Consider the following 19,543-nt stretch of genomic DNA (forward strand, 5'->3'; position numbering starts at 1 on the left):
GGGCTGTACTGTAGCTACGCCAATCCTTTTCCCCACCGCCTGCGGGTTTTCCTGCAGTTGTTCCTGCAGTTTTGCCGTCGGCTTCATGGCTCTTGAGGTCCGACGCGTCGCCGCGGCAGATGCTCCTCCTTGCACCAGGATCACGTCACCGGTCGCGTCCATTTTGCGGCAAAAACGCTTCACGGCTCCCACGCTCCCCCTAACTCTTGTAAAGATTGTAAAGATTGTAAAGATCCTAACACCACTTCCGACGTCCTGAACATAACAAACTGATCATTCCTGCACTCGCTTATCAACCACGTTAACTTAAATCTGCTTATCGCCCCCAACCATTTGAAGACCTTCCAGGAGCGCACAGAGCGTTTGGTAGGCCTCCAACATACAGCAACAGAACGGAACCAATTATTCGCAGGAAGACAACGCATAATTAACTCGGCAAGAAAACCTTAGAGAGACCTGCAGAAAAGCCAACAAGTTTACAAAAGAGGCGGCCACTTGAGCGCTATTGCTCAAGGTGAGAGATAACATTAGCACCAATCAGACTTACCACCGTGGGGTAACCGTCCCAGTTGTTGGTGATTGCATGTCGCGGCTGCATTAGTCCTAGTATTAGTCCTAGCAGGCTAGTTGCCTCTTCTCTCATGCGGAGGCCTACCATTATCTGGCGGCCTTTGATGCCCAACATTTCGGGCCTACCATCTTTTTCCTTTTTAGGGATCTCAGAATCTTTGTTCAGAGTACCTATATCTTACAGCACAAATAAAAGCAATGACCCCGGTTCCCAGGCGTCTTGGGGATATCGATGATGGTTGGAGGGGTCCTGGTTGACCTCTCCGTTCAAATAGAAGGAGAAAACAGATTTTGACGCACTGCGTCTCAACCACGCCAATGCACGAAGTGAAAAGCACACTAGAATATAGGAAGAGCCTTTATCAATTGACTCCTTTCAATGAATTGCATTTTACTCTCTTGAAACGATCTGTATCGACCAAAAAGACCCATAGTAAAGCTTATATAAGGTAAGCCGCTGGTAAACCGGACTGTCTCCCTTGCCTCGTAGCAACTAATCAGAGGCTGTTTAAAGTGAAAGCACTCCTGCAAATACCCACTGACGACTTCCTGACTAATCCACTGGGCGTGCCTAGAGGGGTTCAAGTGAATGTGATAAGCAGCAGCAAATGGTTGATTGATTGTTGTTCGTTTTTTCGTGCAGGGTATTTCATTCTGCAGAGTTACTTAAAGCATCTAATGCAGTTATTTCCTGAGGCAGTGAAGATCATGCCTACCCTGCGGCGGATGGCCTGTGCCACGCTATCCATGGCGTCATGGGCCGTTTGGAAACCCCCGCATCGCCCCACCATCTTTACGACTGCTGCTTGAGTCTGACCTTGACGACACCTCTTTCGAACGTATGGATGTTTGGAACCACAGCTAAGTATTCGAGAAAAATGGCTCGCTATCGACACAGTGAGTTTCCAAAGCCATGACCCGAAATGGACATCTAATCTTACGTGATAGAAGCATCACGGGCTCGCACACGACGCGAGGAGCAGAGAATAACCAAACAGCGCAGTCGTCGACTGCAGTTGAAGAACGAGCAATGTGTAGTTGGAACTCTGAAGAACTCAAGCCCATTAAAGTCTCTAGGTGATTCTGGCGGATGTGAATACCTGCATTTTGTGAATAAAAACCAATACTCTCTCCAGGATAGTGACGGGAGCAACGTCGGTTGGGACAAGGTCATTTTCAAGAAAGGATTTGATGTTCAGGATATTAACAAGCTAGCGAAGGAGGTGGTTGGAAAGATCCTGCGCCAGTTAGAGAAGCAGTATTCTGCAGGCGAAATATAATTTGGCCGGGGTCTTAATGAGTTCCGGTCGACGTCACATTGAAACCTGTTGTTCGAGGCCCTTTCATCATACACACTTTAAGAAAATCTGCACATCAAACCCTAAGCACCATATCATTCCAGTGTGTAGGAGATGTCTATCAACATGGACGAAGTCGATGACAGGCCGCCATCGAAAGTCCGCAAAGCCGTAGGCCGATCTGTTCCGAAGTGAAAACTCGAGAATATGGGGAGCATGATGGGAAGCATTTATTATTTCCCTAGCGCCAATAGCATCTTAGTACTTCACTATCTAAGCATGAAAGACCCATAGTTCGATAGATGAAACTCTACTGTATTCGGTAAGCAAGACATTATATCGGCATCTTCAGCGTTGCTTCTGGGTCCGTTACAATTCCCCACTCTCCTCCTCTCCATGAATTTGGGAGAGTAGCCAGTACCAGCGGCTGCGTTGAGCCAACCATTGACCGGTAAGGAAGTTTAAGCCAAAGTTTTCCCATGCTTTTTGATCCCAGCTGAGGTTTTTGAGATACGTAATAGACGATTGTTGTTGTCTTTAGGTCGCGTCTGACGCCTGGCTGCATAGATTTCGAAGAGCATTGGTGATGGTAGGTCATCTTGCCTTTCAGTAAGGACGACAGGAATCGCTGGGCAAGAGAATGGACCGCCAAGGCTGGTATGAAACTCGAATGGGTTTCCAGACTCAAGGCGGAAGGCGGCTCTTCCAGCCATGTGTGTGCTGTGTTGCTCGCGCAGTCTCGAAACTTCACCCTTCAGGGAAGCCACCTCTTCTTCGCATCTTTCAAGGCTGGCCAAAAGTTTCCATTCATGAAGCCGAGCCATTCTTTCGGTCGTCCTCCTAATCCGGTTTTCCTTCTTCGTCACTCGATCGCATATTTTACAGTCTTTTGCTTCATCTTGCCGCCCATACACAAGCTTCAATCCGCAGGTTTCTCCGATGCGGTACTCTTTGTTGCATTGTTCGCGAAACTTGCCCCACTTCCAGTTGCCGCAAGCCCAAACAACCTGGTCGAAGTAACACATTGTGAAAAACTGAGTGCGGTAAAGTGAGACAGAAAACGATTTTGGCCGGGAATGGGCGTTTTTGGGCCTGGCTGTTGGGACTCTTTGCTTATCTACTCAACCAAAAAGCTAATGATTAGTACCTCTCGAAAGTTCATGGCGACTCCGTTTCAGTGGACGCGAGATTTAATTGATCAACAGGGAATGCTGTTACTGGCTGCCTATCGTATGAGAAATCATACAAGACCCACTAATCACCAACAATGTCTTCGCCCAACCGACGACGAGCAGGGGGGAACCAACAGAACGTAGCAAACATCGTCGTACGTAATCGTTGGATCGGACAAAGGGAAACTGTGCCCCCCGCTGCTCTTATCACGGAGGTGCCTTCTTCTTGCCTGATCTTTGGCCATGGCGCACTCGCCCACTTGTACAAGAGACTAGAATTGTTCCATCCGCTTTCCTCAGTAGTTGGTTCCCCGAATTTTGTAAAGCGGGGTGAAGGTTCTTCAACACCATAATTGCTCTCCGCCCACTCTCAGCACTCTCGGCTTCGTAAGTGAGGTAAAGCCGACGGCTCAGCGTTGGCTTGGCTTAATGGTGTTGGAAGATAAGTGGGGGATGGAACCTGATACGGAGCATTGGCAGATCAGTTATTTAAGATATGGAGCCTTTTGCTACACAGCGGTATGCTAGCTGCGTTGCCAGGCCAGCCATACACAAACTACTGTGCCTAGCTTCAAAGACTGCAGAACCAACAGACACAGGAGACCTAACCCAGAACAATGTTTCGCATTGTTCAACCCTGGAAAACATCTGTTTCATTACCAATATCAATAACTAAAGTACAGGGACCCTCAGGTGTGCCCGAAGCAACATCCGGCGAGTATTCGCGATAAGAACTGACATTGGAGCTACGACAAGGTTATCCACTCCTACCTTCTAAAAGCGGTTGTGTCGGTGGGTTTGTTTGAGCACTAATTAGGGGGTTGTGGGTCCGGACCACCGAGGAGAAGTTCCGGATCACAGCCTAGACGTTTGGACAGGTAATGGGCCAGCTCTTATTGATAAGGCGCGCTTCTCGACATTGTCATCCAACGGCTCAGTGCGGTGCATTTCCTATATTTTACGGCCTGAGGAAGACTTGTGCCCCTACTCAAGTATGGAGAGCGAAAATGCGTCGCACTTCCAGTTTAGGCGTGTTTGACAGAAACGAAAAATGCAAATCCAGTATAAGTTAAGTTCATGTACAGTTAACTTATAACGTACATGATAAGCGAGTGGATCAGACAAGTGAGTGGATCAAAAATCCCTCAACCTACACCCTCTATCCTCAATCAATTGATTCTCAAACGATAATAATGTCAAAAGCCAACTATGAAGCAAGGATTATTCTGGCACTCCAGGCCTACCGAAATAAATCTAATTTGAGTCTGCAGCGCGCTGCAAAGATCTACAAAGTTGGCTATAGTACATTATGGCGCCGTGAGAATGGCATCCAGTCTCGATACGATACTACCCCGAAGTCACGCCGACTATCTGATCTAGAGGAAAATGTCATAGTTCAGTTCATTCTCGATCTAGATTTGAGAGGTTTCCCTCCGCGACTACGTTGCGTTGAGGATATAGCTAACCGATTGCTCGCCGACCGCGGCACGCCGCCTGTCGGCAAGCGCTGGGCCTCTAACTTCGTGAGACGACACAAAGAGCTCAAGACGCGTTTTTTCCGTAGATATGACTACCAGAGAGCCAAATACGAAGATCCAACCATTATTCGCAATTGGTTTAGGCTTGTGCAGAACACAATCACCAAACACAACATCAGATCGGATGAAATTTACAACTTTGACGAGACTGGTTTTCTTATGGGTATGATTGCCAGCGGTATGGTCGTCACAGGTGCTGAAAGGCGTGGAAGACCAAAGTCAATCCAGCCTGGAAACCGAGAGTGGATTACAGCCATTCAAGCAATTAATGCCGAAGGTCAAACCATCCCGCCATTCATCATAGGTGCAGGCAAATATCACCTCGCCAACTGGTACGAAGGAAGCGACCTCCCAGGCGATTGGGCTATTGCAACATCTCCAAATGGATGGACCGATAACGAAATAGGCCTGGAATGGCTCAAGCACTTCGATAGGCGTACTACCAAGCATTCAAGAAATCGCTACCGCCTTCTGATCCTGGATGGGCATGAAAGTCACCACTCGGTTGACTTCGAGAGATATTGCAAGGCGAATAAGATCATCACGCTTTGYATGCCACCTCATTCKTCTCAYCTGCTACAGCCTCTCGATTTGGTGTGCTTCAGCCTGCTCAAGAAGGCTTATGKGCSAGAAATWGAGCATCTRATCCGATGCTCTGTGACCCACGTTTCCAAGACCGAGTTCTTTCCAGCGTTTCACGCCGCATTTCGAGCCATAATGACGGAGAAAAATATCAAGGCAGCTTTCAGAGGAGCTGGTCTTGTTCCTTTCGACCCAGAAAATGTGGTTTCAAAGCTTGACGTGCAGCTACGGACACCGACGCCTGCAGAGGAGGCAGCTAGCCCTTCGACCCCTTGGGTTTCAAAGACGCCAAGGACGGTGCTTGAGACCCACTCTCAGCTTGAATACCTCGAAAGTAGAATTAAGAGGCATAAAAGTAGCTCTCCAGAGTCAATTTTGGAAGCATTGAGGTCTTCTTCGAAGGGAACAAAGATAGTCATGCACAAGGTCGCCCTATTAGAGGCCAGGGTCCGAGATCTTGAACAAGCAAACGAGATACTAAGCCGTCGGCGGAGAGCAAAAAGAACCCGACTACAGAGAGGAGGGGTGATGATAGTAGAGGAAGGGAGGCAACCACTTGATCCGACGGATGCTGAAGCGCAGGTAATGGCCGAATCGTCAAAAGGTGGTGATCAAGGGGGGTCGCCACGAATGAGGGAAAGGTGTTGTAGAACATGCGGCAATACAGGACACAATGCAAGGACTGCCAGATAGTTGTGGCCGTGTCTTAAGAAGGGTATAGCGATTAATTGTAATGGATTAAATAGCTTGTTATGCCTATGTTGTAATTCTTATTTCCAGAGTCGGGGCTTCCTGATCCACTCACTTGTCTGATCCACTCGCTTATCATGTACGTTACTTTCAATTTGTAAAATTAGATTCTTTTTATAGAATTCACGAATTTAAGGTGAATCATCAGCACCAAGTGCAGAGTTACAAAAGATTAGGCGGTATTGTAGAACAGAATCACTTCCATTATAGATGACAGCAAATCCAATGTAATCTCAACAGTACTTGCTATCATGGTATCAAACAAACTCAGGTTGCCATGCCTGTCAACTCCCCAGCGACCTGCTGCTCCTCACTCTGAACTATTTGGCTTCCTCCAGCCATGATGATATTCTTCTGCTGCTTCATACTACCCGTTAGTTGAAGACCAGGCAAATACTGCTTATACCAAGGCCACATCACATCCAATACCCACCGACGCAGTCGTCTCAAGCCAGCGATGACTTGGAATACACCGATGGGTGACTGAGTATGGCCAAATGGGATCCCGGGGAAGAGAGTCTAGAAGCAAATGTCAGAACGTTACATTGATCAAGTCCGAAGATGTTGCTTACCGTCTTGGAATGTTGTCTTGTTGTGATAACAAGAGACCACGTTTCTCCGTGTACGACAAGTCCGGGGATGAAATCCAGCTCGTTTGCAGCATCAACGCCGGCCTTGGATAGGAGGTACTCCCATTGTGCAGCGTTCCAGATCCCAAGCTGTTGCTCGCCCTTCAGCACATCACTACCGTAACGCTTAGTTTCAATGCTAAAGGCTATGGGCACGAGCTGGTTGGCGGTCCAGTTCAATATTGGCATTCTGTTTGAGTCCAACAGGTCGATAGGTTCATCGTCTTGTGTGTTTCTCATGGGCTGGGCGGGCAGCCTGACGACGTAATCAACGCGGCTAGCAGGGACGTCGAATCGGTGATATGAAATATTCATATTGGTGGTATTGCTGAAAGGTACGTATGTGTTAGTATATTACTGTGCAAGTGAAGGCTTGATTTACCAAGGCATGTAATCAAGGATATCCTGGCCTGGTCCGTCGTGGATGTCGTGGATGAAAAGGTCCAGCAGACGGGAGTGCACGAGGTTGTTTCATGCCGCTTCGTCCTGAAGCTGAGTAGAACAGATATCGGAATGTTTCACGATGCGTAACGCTTGACGAACCAAATCATCGGCACAAGGTCCATGAGTGAGATGATGGTCGTCAAAGAACATGCCGTTATTCAGCCTGCCGACACCCTGCTTCTTCAGAGCCTCCTCTATCCTCTTTGGCATGATGCAAAGCCGGCTCTGTATGTCTTCAAAGTCCTCGATGAGCTCTCGGACAGCTGAGAGCTTGTTACTATGCAATGCAGCAGAACCGTCTCGCGCGAGCCGATGCCCATAGGGCCCCGATACATATGATAATTTCAATGGTGACGCAGAGCCTCTGGAGCGTTTGCTACTGCGCGAGTACTCGCTGCTGCTCTCGGAATGAAGGCTTTCCGCTTTCCCAAAACCACGCTGTTTTCCTCTGTTGGGATCGCCTCGTGGTGTTTCGTCGTCGATTTCTTCATTTGATTGTCCCGAGGTACTAGCTGGTCTTTTTTTATTTGGCGTCGTATTCACTGCCAAATCCATTCCTGCAATATAATGCTCGCCCTGAGATGAGGGAGGGGAGATGAGTTGACGTTTTGATGCTGACTGATCTGATATTGACAAACGTCGTCGTTTCAAGTCGCTGCGAGTTTGGATGCGAGGTGTCGGCTCAGAATTGTCAAATTTAGCGGGAATGTGTTCAAGCCAGTTTATTACTGGGCTCGACAAGGTATCGATTTCCATAGAGCGCTGTGTTGTGGTTTCGGGTGTTGGTGACGATGGATTTTGATTTGATTTGATTTGATTATCCTACACGGTTGTGGCCGCTTTTATCCGCAGCTATGCCCGGCTAACAGGGCTCGGCGGACAGCCGACGCGTTCGTCGCGCAAACGCCCCACTTCGCCATTGTTGTTGAAACAGAAGATCTTAAGGGAAGAGGCAAAATTATTGTTTGGATTAGAAATCGCTATCAAAGTACGCCCGAGGGAATCAGAGATTGTTGTCGTTGGTTTGATAAAAAGTGTGCGTGGAGGCTGGTCAGCTTGCCGTGATGGCGGATCCAATAGGAGCCGAGATCGTGGTGGAGCAGGATGACATCCCCTTTTCAACGCCAAAACGATCAAGTCGAGTGGTGAGACCGACGAGCAAAGTCCGAGACACCGCGCGACAACTGGAGGACACTGCGAAAGAAACGCGAAAGACAACCCGCCAGACGACGCGAAACATACCGACCGAAGAACAAATCGACCGACCGACCGAGACCCGGAAGAATAGCGGCAACAGCAGCGATGGAAGGGCTATGCTACAGAAGGCGCTGGATCTCCTGGCGGAGTCGCGCAGGGAGACTAAAAGATTGCAGGAAGCGCTGAGAGAACAGATGGAAATGACCAATGAACTTCAGGAAACTGTTGCAAAGCAGGGAGAGATGATGGGCGACATGGGCAAGCAGATGGCTGAGATGAAAGAACAGATGGCCGAAGAACTACAGCGGGTCCGCGAACAGCTCGAAACTATTGCGACGAGCGCAACAGACGGACCACAACGATCATACGCTGATGTCACACGAYYYTCGACRTCTATGCCTTTAACCGATCCCAGAACCGCGACCTTGACCATTCCTCAGATCCCTATGGACACGCTCTACTGCACGATTGACACTTCGCGAATAGAAGATGAGAATGCCAGGCCCTCGGCTGGGCTGGTCAGAGCGACAGTGGARAACGAAGTGCGCGCCGAACTGGATAATCCCACTTGGCGATGTAGGGCCGTAACGAAGGACCCAAAGAACCCCTACCGCATCAGGATTAGTTGCAGGGACGAAAGCGAACATGAGGCTGTGAAACAAATTGCAGAGACAAAACTGGTTCGAGGAACTCGCGTCCTACGGGATGATCTCTACCCGATCAAGGTAGACAATGTCAGTCGCACCGCGGTGCTGAACGAGAGGAACGAAATTCGGACAGAAGCCGCAGAGACTCTTGGCCGAGAGAACGACACCGAGGTAGCGAAGGTAGCATGGCTCAGCAGGCGAGACGTTCCCAAGGCGTACGGTTCGATGGTCGTGTACCTCAAGAAGCGGTCCGAAGCTAGRCGATTCATCGGCGAAGGCTTCTTCGTGGCTGGAGGAGAGTCCGGCACCACGAGAGTGTTTGAACGTCGTGAACGTCCAAATCAATGTTATAACTGCCAACAGATCACGAGCCACAAGGCTTACCAGTGCGACCGACCGCAGATCTGCGGAAGATGTGCGCGAGAAGGTCACCACCATAGCAGGTGCACAGAAGCGATCCCGAGATGCGTCCCATGCGGTGGCCCTCATGAGTCATACAGCAGAAACTGTCAGAAACTCTATCCGTCACAACATGAATATCGCATTCCGATTGTTTCAACTGAATGTAAGAAAGCAGGGACCAGTACACGAGAGCCTGATGAACGATAAGGATATTCAGGATGCAACCGTGTTGGCCATCCAAGAACCCCAGGCACGACGGATCCAAGGGAAACTATTGACGGTTCCGATGGGACATCATGGATGGGTCAAGATGATGCCGACAGCTGAGAGAGAAGGTAGATGGGTGATCCGGAGTATGCTTTGGGTGAACAAAGAGGTGGAAGCGGAACAGGTGCCAGTAGAGTCCCCAGATGTGACGGCGGCGGTTATTCAGCTGCCGGAGCGTCTGGTCTTCACGGCGTCTGTCTACGTACCAGGGGGAGATGCCCAAGCTCTACAAGACATATGCAGTAGGCTTGATAGGGCCATCACGGAAGTGAGGCGAAGGTCAGGGAGAGTGGTGGATGTGGTGATTGCTGGCGACTTCAACCGACACGACCAGATGTGGGGAGGAGACGATGTAGCGGCGGCGAGACAAGGCGAGGCAGATCCGATCATCGATTTGATGAACGACTTCATGCTTCGAAGCCTTCTCCGACGGGGCACAAAGACATGGCAAAGCGGAGACTACGAAACAACGATTGACTTGACCCTTGTTTCCGAGGAGCTTGCGAATGCGAACATCAAATGTGGGATACATGGTACGGAGCACGGATCAGACCATCGCACGATAGAGACGGTGTTCGACATCTCAGTTCCGACGCCGAAACAGGACGAAAGGCTCTTGTTCAAGAATGCACCCTGGAAGGAGATCAACAGCAGGATAGCGAACATACTAAGAGATAGACCAAGGGGAAACACGGTGCAGCAGAAGACGGATAGACTGATGATGGCGGTCTCAGAAGCTGTCCAGGCCCTGACACCCAGAGCCAAACCGTCTCCATACGCAAAAAGATGGTGGACCGATGATCTTACACAGCTGCGACACGTTTATACATATTGGAGGAACAGAGCGCGAGCTGCGAGACGTGCCGGCCAGAACCTCTCGGGCCTCGAGGGTACAGCGACCGCCGCGGCGAAGCAGTATCACGACGCCATCCGACAACGCAAGATGAACCATTGGAAGGAGTTCCTAGCGGACAACGACAACATCTGGAAGGCAGCTAAGTACATGAGGTCTGGGGACGATGCAGCTTTTGGGAAAGTGCCTCAGCTCACCAGAGCGGACGGAACGAAAACGACAAAACATCGAGAACAAGCCGAAGAACTTCTAGCCAAGTTCTTCCCGCCACTGCCAGATAACATTGAAGACGAAGGATTGAGGCAACAAAGAGCTCCAGTAGTAATGCCGAAACTGACTCTGGAAGAAGTGGAGCGTCGACTGTGGGAGACAAAGTCATGGAAGGCGCCAGGAGAAGACGGACTGCCAGCGATCGTCTGGAAGCAGGTCTGGCCATCGGTGAAACACGACGTCCTCGACATTTTCCAAGCATCATTAGAGGAAGGCGTGATACCGAAACAATGGAGACACGCTCGAATCATTCCGCTCAAGAAGCCAGGAAAAGACGATTACACGATTGCGAAAGCCTGGAGACCGATCTCGCTTCTAGCCACGTTGGGCAAGGTGTTAGAGTCGGTGGTGGCCGAGAGAATCTCCTACGCGGTAGAGGCCCACGGGCTCCTCTCGACTAACCACTTTGGCGCGCGCAAGCAGCGATCGGCAGAACAAGCCCTCGTACTACTACAAGAACACATATTCTCAGCATGGCGCTCGCGTCAYGTTGTGAGTCTCATCAGTTTCGACGTGAAGGGAGCATATAACGGCGTGTGCAAAGAGAGATTGTTGCAGCGGATGAAGGCCAGGGGGATCCCAGAGGGTCTCCTGCGATGGGTCGATGCCGCTACGTTCCCGTCTTTGACCAGCGACTTGACACAACTGAAGCTATCCCGCAACAACAGTGCTTTGCTATTTATCACAATATGCTCAGTTGGGTGTCGTGTACTCAACGGCACAAGCTCGAGATGGCGGACTCTTGCACTCCAGACTCAACGCATGCTCAATGCTGCTATCGTGAATCCATTGATGAGAGGTCTTGAGACGGTACAGACAATCCTTGTTCAAGCTTGCTATGCGGGAGAGAGGGCTCTCCTGATTGCAATTGCGACGCACATGGCCTTGGGTCTTAGATTCCCCAAAGCCTACGATGCACTCATCGTGGAATCCGTCTTGGGAGACATGCAGATGGACAACACCGACCAAGCTGCCTACAACAACAACACGACGCGTATGCGAAAAACTAGAGTTTGGCTGCATTTATTGGTGATGAGCTGCATTCTACACGTAGATGCCGGAGGAATGCCAACGTTCAAGTTTCGAGGTGCTTCACGCAGATGCAGAGTCCTTTTGCAAAGTCCACTCGCTACCGGGATGGCTCATTATCTCTTCACTCAGGTCGAGTTGAATGTTCTTCGTGCAAAGATATATGCGTCTTTGCCCCAGGGCTCACATCTGAGTGACGAAGAGATTCTCGATCTTGTGAAAGACGCCAAACTCGACATTGATGTTTGGTTCCAGGACTGGATACGTATCTCGCACCCGCATCACGAATTGATGCCTTAGTTTATGCCTAACCTTTCTATTCAGCGCTGCTGGGCGGATAACATGGCTCTTTGTCGTGCGGTAAGGGCTGCAGGCGTGGAGAAAGTCAACGTCATGTCGCCCATCCAGAAGAACATGTTATCAATGACCAAAGCTTCGCTTTAGTAACATTTTGATATCATCATCTAAAAACTAAAGATATATCTCAAGAGTATCCGGTATGCAATGGACTTTGTCTGAGCAAAGAATACTTTCTGTTGCCTTCTTCTGCTCAAGTTGTCCGCTTTGCTCCCCGACACGGAAAAGTTGCAGACGCAAGGCCTCAGTAATTAACTTGCTATCAAGGCTGTTATTTTGCTACAGGAACTAGAACTAGTGGCTGCGGCAGGACACAAAGACGACACTCGATCAAATACCAGTTCACTATACCTCCGACTTTTAAAGACGAGTATACAGAAGTATAAGCGTTGGCTAGGTCAAGATGAAGGAGGCACTGGAGGAGGACAAACATCCTTTCCTCTGACTCAAGAGAGGAATTGCGACAACGAGCTTGAGTCTTTTGTCCCAGATCAGTTTGTCTTCGAATGGGACTTCCCGGGCCTGACCCTGTTTTCGTCTCCCATCAATGAGACCGGTTGGATTAATGAACTTCTTGCCGGAGCACAAGAGTTTGGAGAAAATGGAAGCAGCATCAATTGGACTCTAATCGACTTTTCTATGTGAGATAGCCTGCGGAAATCAGATGGCTGGTGTGCCATAGCAGATAGTACAGCTATGCTCTGCACGTTTTAATAACCTACCGGCGGCAATGTTGTGCGTACCATGGGCCCCAAAAGAGAGATAAACTGCACGACTGTTGGACCGAACTGCTTCAAGTTATTTTATCTCAATTCTCAACGTGGCAGTAACAATCTCGACGTGGCAAAAGATCTAGCAGTCGCTTCTGGGAAACACCAAGCTGACAGGATCATTGCTTCAGGAAGGTTAAGCCAATCGTCAAGACCTGGTACAAAATAGCAGCCATGTAATTATGCACTGCATAATTGGCTACGACCGGGATCTAAACGATACTGACTTCACATGACCCATTTACGTCTAGCCTCTAACATCAGCCAGCTGGGCCGTCAGCCCGTTAACTACAACTAAAGCTCTTGACTTCTTAGCACGGCCCCCATTAGCCGCTAACTGTTAAAAATAAAATGAAAACCTGAAACGTAATGCCCAAAAGTTTAAAACAAATGAAACCAAAGACATGCAGGTATCAACTCCTTATTTCTGTCTAGATACCAAGCTGACTTCGTTAATATTATTATCAAAGCACTATCTTCAATGTTGATCCTGTGAACCTTTCGTATTAATGTCTAGATACAGAGAGCAAACTACTCTTTTTGTCTTGTCTTTTATATTCCTCTGTTCTGCTTATTGATTTGGGATCTTTCTCTGTGAGGCTTGTTACTGAGTAGGAACCTTGTAACGAACATCTGACCCTTATCAAAATGCTTCTCGAGCCTCAGACTTCGCCAGACCAAGCGGCGGTATATCATAATATCTCCTCAGAAACGAACATATCTTCTTCAAACGAAAATAATACCCAAAGGGGGCGTGCCAAGTGGGGACGGGTGCTTCCCGAGCCACGTACAAATATCCCACCGAGGTAGCCAATCTCCAAGCCCATTTTAGGCCCAAAGCTTACGTGATTTGACAGGCGGCGCGCTAGGACAGCTGATGAGAGAGAGCAAAGAATGGTCGAACGCGTGCTTCGCAATCGTCGTTCTGCGCATAACTCCCGGGAACGGAAAAAGGTTGAGCTTGAAAGGCTCCAGCAAAGAGTTGTTGAACTGGAAMAAACTCTAAAGGGCTGYCTAGAAATGAACCATGTTCTGATAAAGACTGTTGAGCAAGCAGGGCTCTTATCCGGCATCGCTCTTCCGCAAAATGCCTCTCCTTGTGCGGTACAGACGAACTATGAGGCCCATTTGCAGGATGCAGATATCCCAGCGGGCGACAGCCAGTTACTATTTTTATCAGAACAAGATCACTCTATAGATCCCATGGGATGGCTGATGGGCTTGGACATGACAACGTGGTCAACCAGTGACCTTGTTGGAGCCGAAATGGTTAGCCCGGTCCATGATGTTTGCCGATCCTTGTCAACGGCGGCCAGTGCAGATTACCATAGCTCTGAAGTCTCGGAGAGCTCCGGGGATCCAACACCGATTGACATGCAGGAATACGATTTCGCGATCGACATGTTTGATACGACAACATGGCTATCCGATGGAAGGTTGGCAGATTAAAGCGCTGGAATCTGGGGGAAAGGATCCGGGCTTGTACAGGTCTTGAATAGTTAGCAAGCCGTCGGTTTTGTATTTATCAAATATCAGTAAATTATCAGCCCCCCAACAGATATAGAAGCCTAAACTGCATACAGAGCTCAATGACAAAACATCATGGAGAAGTGCAACATGGAAAATAATCTCACTCAGTCGTGATACAGTCCCCAACACGGGGTCAAGCATGATAAGTCATCCAATGACCACAATACACGTAACTCAGCCTTGGTCTACAGCCTTTGAGGTTTAGTTATAAGCTCGCCCCACTTGAAACAACAACTATAGTCTTTTCAGGCGTTATACCGCCAAGACAAGAAGCGTTGGCTTGTGTAATGACCTTCTGTATCTTCGGATGTTTGCATATGTTTCAAGCTTCTGACAGACCATATATCGGTTAGTGTCCCCGGCATAAAGCTGTGTCGTAAGCCACCAAGAACTTGCAGAAATAGTACGCAAGGTAAACTTCAGCATTGCCGTTATGGACACATCGTTGCTACAAATTTGAAACATCTTGAGAATAGGCTAGCGCTTTTGGCAAAATGAATAATTCACTCTACAGGTACAACTATTAAATAGCATGTTGTCATGTTCAAGAGTGCTATCTAGACAATCTCTTTAGCAGATTTCTTATTGCCTCATCCCCCTCAGTATACCACTACTACTGTTAAAATATGCTTCTACACCAGGCCTCCTTTTCTGAGATTCCTATTGTCTTTCTGACACCAGCAACACCTCTGTCAGATACATACTGTCTGCAAACGACACAGCGCCGGGAGAAGGAGTTGATTGTCAAGCGTCAAACCGAATACAACGATGTTCGGAGTTCCCGACCCGGCCATACATTAGAACCTTACTTGCCAATCCAAATACTGCTTATCCGACCATCAGGATAAGACAGTTATCCCTGCGCCTTATATGTTTAACCAAAGTTGGACGTTGGTCTTCAGGTCATCCATGTCATCATGGAAGGTTGTTGTTATGACTTGGCAGAAAGATGGCTTCCTGGCCTATTGCAGGCAGAGCTAGGGGCCCGGTCCCGTTCCACATGGACTGTTCCGTTGGGGCTATCCAGTTTGATTACAGAAATGGCAACCTGTAGATGGCCTATCCGACCGAGACTTGGTTTCAACTACTGGGCCATATTTTGGAGAAAGCACCAAGCCCACTTGGCGCTACGGTCCGCTGCCGAAAGTTCGATATCCCTGGAAAGTTTATTGACAGATGCTTGGCTGATTAGCAAGATGTTTCAGAGCGGACGATCGGTAGCTACCTACGACGCTAGAAGCCTCCTGACATTGGCTATAAAGCTAGCAAAGGCTGCCAGGGATGAAGTTCGTGTAGCTGTGCTTAAAGACTTAAAAATTTTCATACATAGAAAGGTCATCGTGGTGGAGGTTCTTGAGGATACAAGGCGGAGGAAATCGCGTTAAATGCAACTGACAGCATAATCTATCATCACCCATTCTGATTAAATGTTTTGTATACGACACCGAAAGAATAATGCGGAGTGATCTGTGCTAAGGGACCGGTGGAGATAAACAGAAGCTTCCTCTTTTGGCCTACCAGGACCTTGATGATTAGCTGCCGGGATGAAAGGCCAACCGCGAGCCGTGCATATACGAGAAAAAGGTGCTGCCATTGCTTCATAAGTCATCTGATTACCGTGTTTTGTTTCATTCGGTATCCGGAAGTACTAGTCTGAATGCAGAAAGACGCATGAACAATTCCACCGCTATCAGAGGGGGCGGACCATCTCGTATAGGCTGCATAAGCCGCAAGGGAAAGTCTTGAGCCGTTATTGCTACCATAACCGTTACATCGGTGCCTGAAACCGTTTGCAGAAGTATGCAGCTCTAGATCTTCCAAGCGTGTAGCGGTACCATCGATATTTGGCCAACAAACTAAATGACAATGTCTATGAATCTTTAGCAGTAACTTTCATAGAGATATCTAAGCCGCTGTCTCTCCATTCGCGTTGTTGACGACTGCTTACCTCATCCGGGTTTGTCATTGAGACATCCGATCCGCAGACCAAACACTAATTTCAAGGAGTGTTACTAGAGCATTGGGTAGGATAAGTCAGCAGCGAGCGTTTCCAACACGTTTCAGCCCCACCAAAGCTTCTTCACTAGCGGACAGGCGTTGCGTGAGGGATATGGGCTTGATAGTATTCGGCAGCTTTAAGAGATAAAGACATCGAACAGCCTTGAGTATCTTTCGTCTGACCTGAAATCATGCAAGCGTTCAGTTGTGGCGCTGTGAAATTTGGATCTAGTGCTAGCCTAGCCTGGATACCCTGGTTATACGAGATATTTCTTTGGCATCCCGGCATGAACTTTGTCGCACACCACAAACAACAGCTCCAGAGCCAACCAACGTTCGCGAGCACATGGAGGAGTGACCAATTTACTCAAGGTATCCAGTAAGAGGAACGAAGACACAAGAAAACCAGGATCTACAAAGGCCTCGTATGGTGTGTTGGTACACGTGGCTTATAGATTGTCCGCTGTCGTTTTTCCATGGCAAAAGCGACAACCTGTCAGAAGATCCCCTCACTAAGCATTGTTATGGAAGCTTAAACAAATCCCAGGACGTATCGAAAGCTTAGAACATAAGAAGATATATGGAAGCTCAAATCGAATCATTTTGATTGTTGCTCAAGTCTAACAGCCGAACAGATAACACATGTTACACTGTCATTCATGCTTACACTGATCTCATACGTCTTCTAGCCATATGAAGACAATATGCCTCTCCAAGGTCAAATGAGGCACGACTTTCAGTCACCATCCATGGCTGACTTTGACAAGCATCAAATTGTTTCTCCCCATCTGTCGGCCTTTTGTGAAATTCCACCGGTAGACAAACTGGACCAGGCAACGAGGATGTCTTTTCTCGTATCCTTGACAATCGGTCAGTCAGACAGAATACCGGGGCAAGACCTAGCAGTCAACAAGCACAATTGTCGAAAGGCTGTAGGCCGACCACCAGGAAGACATAAACCGTCCCCTAATGGTGCCGTTGCACCTCCTCATCATGATAATGACAACCGAAAATCCTCGAGACCATTTCGCTGCCCAGTAAACGCCATCCTCGTCTTATGCATTTCCCCAGAGGCACAACAGATCAAGCTGCAGATTGTTGAGAGAGCTATCCAGGCTTTGAAGGGGGCTCTGCGCGAAGGCGACAGCTTTGGCATCATCAGACCACGTTCTGAAGAAAACTGGGAATACTCAGTGGCCAACTTTGTCGAAGGATATTGGGCATGGGATTATGATCCATCCAGCACATTATTCCGAAGACCGAACAATCTTGTAAAGGAGCCTATGGCCGGTATCAGCATAGCGATTGATGCATTGACGGAAAGGCAATCTCCCGCCACATCAAGCCCTACTCTGATGGTCGTTAGTGATGCATCAACAGTCGAGACTTCTGGAATTCAGAGTATCATAGCCCGGGCAAATGTCGCTGGTATTGGTATCTGTACGTTCGGTTTTGGCGTATCACACGATCCAGAAGCCCTTGTACAGCTCGCCTCTGGAACCAAGGCAGCTTACACCTACGTCAAGGATTGGATGGGCCTTCCTGACTCTCTGTTGGCCTGTTTTCGGTTCCTGGAGAGGGTGGTACTAGAGAATGTCAAGTTGACGTTTCGAACCGACAATTCCTCACCAGTATCGGTGCAGGTAATCGGCGACAAACGTGATTCTGGGATTGGGTTAGATCGAGAAAAGGTTACTGTCTCGCTCGGTAACCTCTGTCTCAAGGACCAGCGAGATACTGTCGTACACCTGTGGTCCAGGCCTAACACATTACAGTCCAAGACAAGTCAAGATGCTGAGCTACCCGAATCACCGATCCTTGAGGAAATCAGAGTAGGGGATGGAGGCGGGCTTATCTATTTCCGGGTTGACGTCACCTGGGATAACGTGATACATGAGCATCTTGCAGTTCAACACCCAGGACCTTTGATTGTGCAAGTTCCGATCGAAGAACCGTGCCCTCGTGTGCATTCGGCCGCGATGATACCTCGCATGGGGTTCAGCACCACTATTACCCAACGCAGACTTGAACTCTTCGTGGCTGACATATTGTCCAAGGTTTTACGTTTCACTTCATTGGGGCAATGTTGTAAAGCTATGTCCTTGATGACCCATGTCTGCCACGTATTGCAGAGCATTTGTGAAGTCACGGCTGCGAGACCTCGACTCACAAGAAAACGTCAAACTGGTCAAGAAACGGCTATGGAGGGTCAGCTGAGGTGGTGTGGCTGGCACAGCAGTCAGGCGGTTCCCGTTAAATTTGTTGGCTCATCATGCGAGGCATCACGGTCAACAGATAGAAGGATGATAGCTACATTGCTCAAGAACGCCCAGGAATGGATACGTTGGATTGCTTACCCTGAAATATTTTCCATCGACAATCGTCAGTCAATACATCATACAATTAGTACAATTAGTTCTCAGAGAACTTTTCAAATCTGATGAGAGCTCAAATCTTACATTGACTTCCACTTTGGACCTCTGGCTTAGGTGAAAATCCAAAGAATTGTAACTATATCTACCTAATCCCGAATTCTCCCGCGAATGTGTTTCTGAAGTGTCTGAGCCATCCCGATCAGCACGGAAACAGGTGAGCCGAGGAACAACAGGAAGTAATCAAGGAACTTCCGTCCAAGCGACAGGTAGTCTTGGCAACCCTTGAAAAGGGGGTTGGTGACTCGGACCGCGTCGAGCGACTCGTGACCAGATCCTTCGCCCTCTCTACCTGCTGAGAGAACCAATCGAAGAGAGGATTTGTACCAAAGGCCTCTAGAACAACTCGTATCAGGCTCAGGAGGCGAGTCCGAGATGGCACCATCCTCCAACATGTAGCAGGGATAGAAGAGGGGAATTGACGAGCTACTGCGACATTTCTGCCATCGGCTGGGCGTCTATTGGAGGCCTCACGATGAGAGATTGCCGCGAAATTCTATGCTGCAATCTTGTTCATAGTCAATGCAATTTCAGGCTTAAGAAAGCTCCGTCATGTTAGTGCATGACCTTGACGCACTCTTGCTTACACGTGATTTCCTAGAGCCGTCTCGCTTTAGCTACGGGCGGTTCTAAATTCGACATAGAGTTCATTCTTGAACTCCGCACAACGTTAGAGCAAGAAGTGGGGCAAATAGCAGTCCGAATCTAGCGCCCTTAGTCAGGCTCTGAACGGTGCCGAGGGTCGATAAAAAGTTGTTAGGCCGGTGACGCAGTCTAACACAACAACAGGGATGCTAAGCGCATGATT

At 48.6% G+C, this 19,543-nt stretch overlaps 7 protein-coding genes across 7 annotated transcripts; 5 read left to right on the forward strand and 2 right to left on the reverse strand.

Moving 5' to 3' along the window:
* Positions 1 to 1,448: 1,448 nt before the first annotated feature.
* FMAN_15463 (uncharacterized protein) lies at positions 1,449 to 1,850 on the forward strand (the record flags this gene model as incomplete). The annotated part of the gene is made up of 2 exons (XM_041826209.1): positions 1,449 to 1,467; positions 1,519 to 1,850. 2 exons carry the CDS (start codon positions 1,449 to 1,451, stop codon positions 1,848 to 1,850), a joined length of 351 nt encoding a protein of 116 aa, XP_041691553.1.
* A 479-nt stretch (positions 1,851 to 2,329) lies between these two features.
* FMAN_15464 (uncharacterized protein) lies at positions 2,330 to 2,893 on the reverse strand (the record flags this gene model as incomplete). The annotated part of the gene is made up of 1 exon (XM_041826210.1): positions 2,330 to 2,893. One exon carries the CDS (start codon positions 2,891 to 2,893, stop codon positions 2,330 to 2,332), a length of 564 nt encoding a protein of 187 aa, XP_041691554.1.
* Positions 2,894 to 4,233: 1,340 nt separating this feature from the next.
* On the forward strand, positions 4,234 to 5,853 carry FMAN_15465 (uncharacterized protein; the record flags this gene model as incomplete). The annotated part of the gene is made up of 2 exons (XM_041826212.1): positions 4,234 to 5,106; positions 5,161 to 5,853. The coding sequence occupies 2 exons, from the start codon at positions 4,234 to 4,236 to the stop codon at positions 5,851 to 5,853; spliced, it is 1,566 nt and encodes a 521-aa protein (XP_041691555.1).
* Positions 5,854 to 6,177: 324 nt separating this feature from the next.
* FMAN_16278 (uncharacterized protein) lies at positions 6,178 to 6,854 on the reverse strand (the record flags this gene model as incomplete). Its single annotated transcript, XM_041826213.1, has 2 exons — positions 6,178 to 6,429; positions 6,483 to 6,854. 2 exons carry the CDS (start codon positions 6,852 to 6,854, stop codon positions 6,178 to 6,180), a joined length of 624 nt encoding a protein of 207 aa, XP_041691556.1.
* Positions 6,855 to 8,047: 1,193 nt separating this feature from the next.
* On the forward strand, positions 8,048 to 11,948 carry FMAN_15466 (uncharacterized protein; the record flags this gene model as incomplete). The annotated part of the gene is made up of 2 exons (XM_041826214.1): positions 8,048 to 9,126; positions 9,191 to 11,948. 2 exons carry the CDS (start codon positions 8,048 to 8,050, stop codon positions 11,946 to 11,948), a joined length of 3,837 nt encoding a protein of 1,278 aa, XP_041691557.1.
* A 1,847-nt stretch (positions 11,949 to 13,795) lies between these two features.
* Positions 13,796 to 14,224, forward strand: FMAN_15467 (uncharacterized protein; the record flags this gene model as incomplete). The annotated part of the gene is made up of 1 exon (XM_041826215.1): positions 13,796 to 14,224. The coding sequence occupies one exon, from the start codon at positions 13,796 to 13,798 to the stop codon at positions 14,222 to 14,224; it is 429 nt and encodes a 142-aa protein (XP_041691558.1).
* Positions 14,225 to 17,007: 2,783 nt separating this feature from the next.
* FMAN_15468 (uncharacterized protein) lies at positions 17,008 to 18,409 on the forward strand (the record flags this gene model as incomplete). The annotated part of the gene is made up of 2 exons (XM_041826216.1): positions 17,008 to 18,299; positions 18,361 to 18,409. 2 exons carry the CDS (start codon positions 17,008 to 17,010, stop codon positions 18,407 to 18,409), a joined length of 1,341 nt encoding a protein of 446 aa, XP_041691559.1.
* Between the last annotated feature and the right edge of the window lie 1,134 nt (positions 18,410 to 19,543).

This window comes from Fusarium mangiferae (assembly GCF_900044065.1).
Source record: "Fusarium mangiferae strain MRC7560 genome assembly, contig: FMAN_scaffold037, whole genome shotgun sequence".
NCBI classification, from domain to species: domain Eukaryota; kingdom Fungi; phylum Ascomycota; class Sordariomycetes; order Hypocreales; family Nectriaceae; genus Fusarium; species Fusarium mangiferae.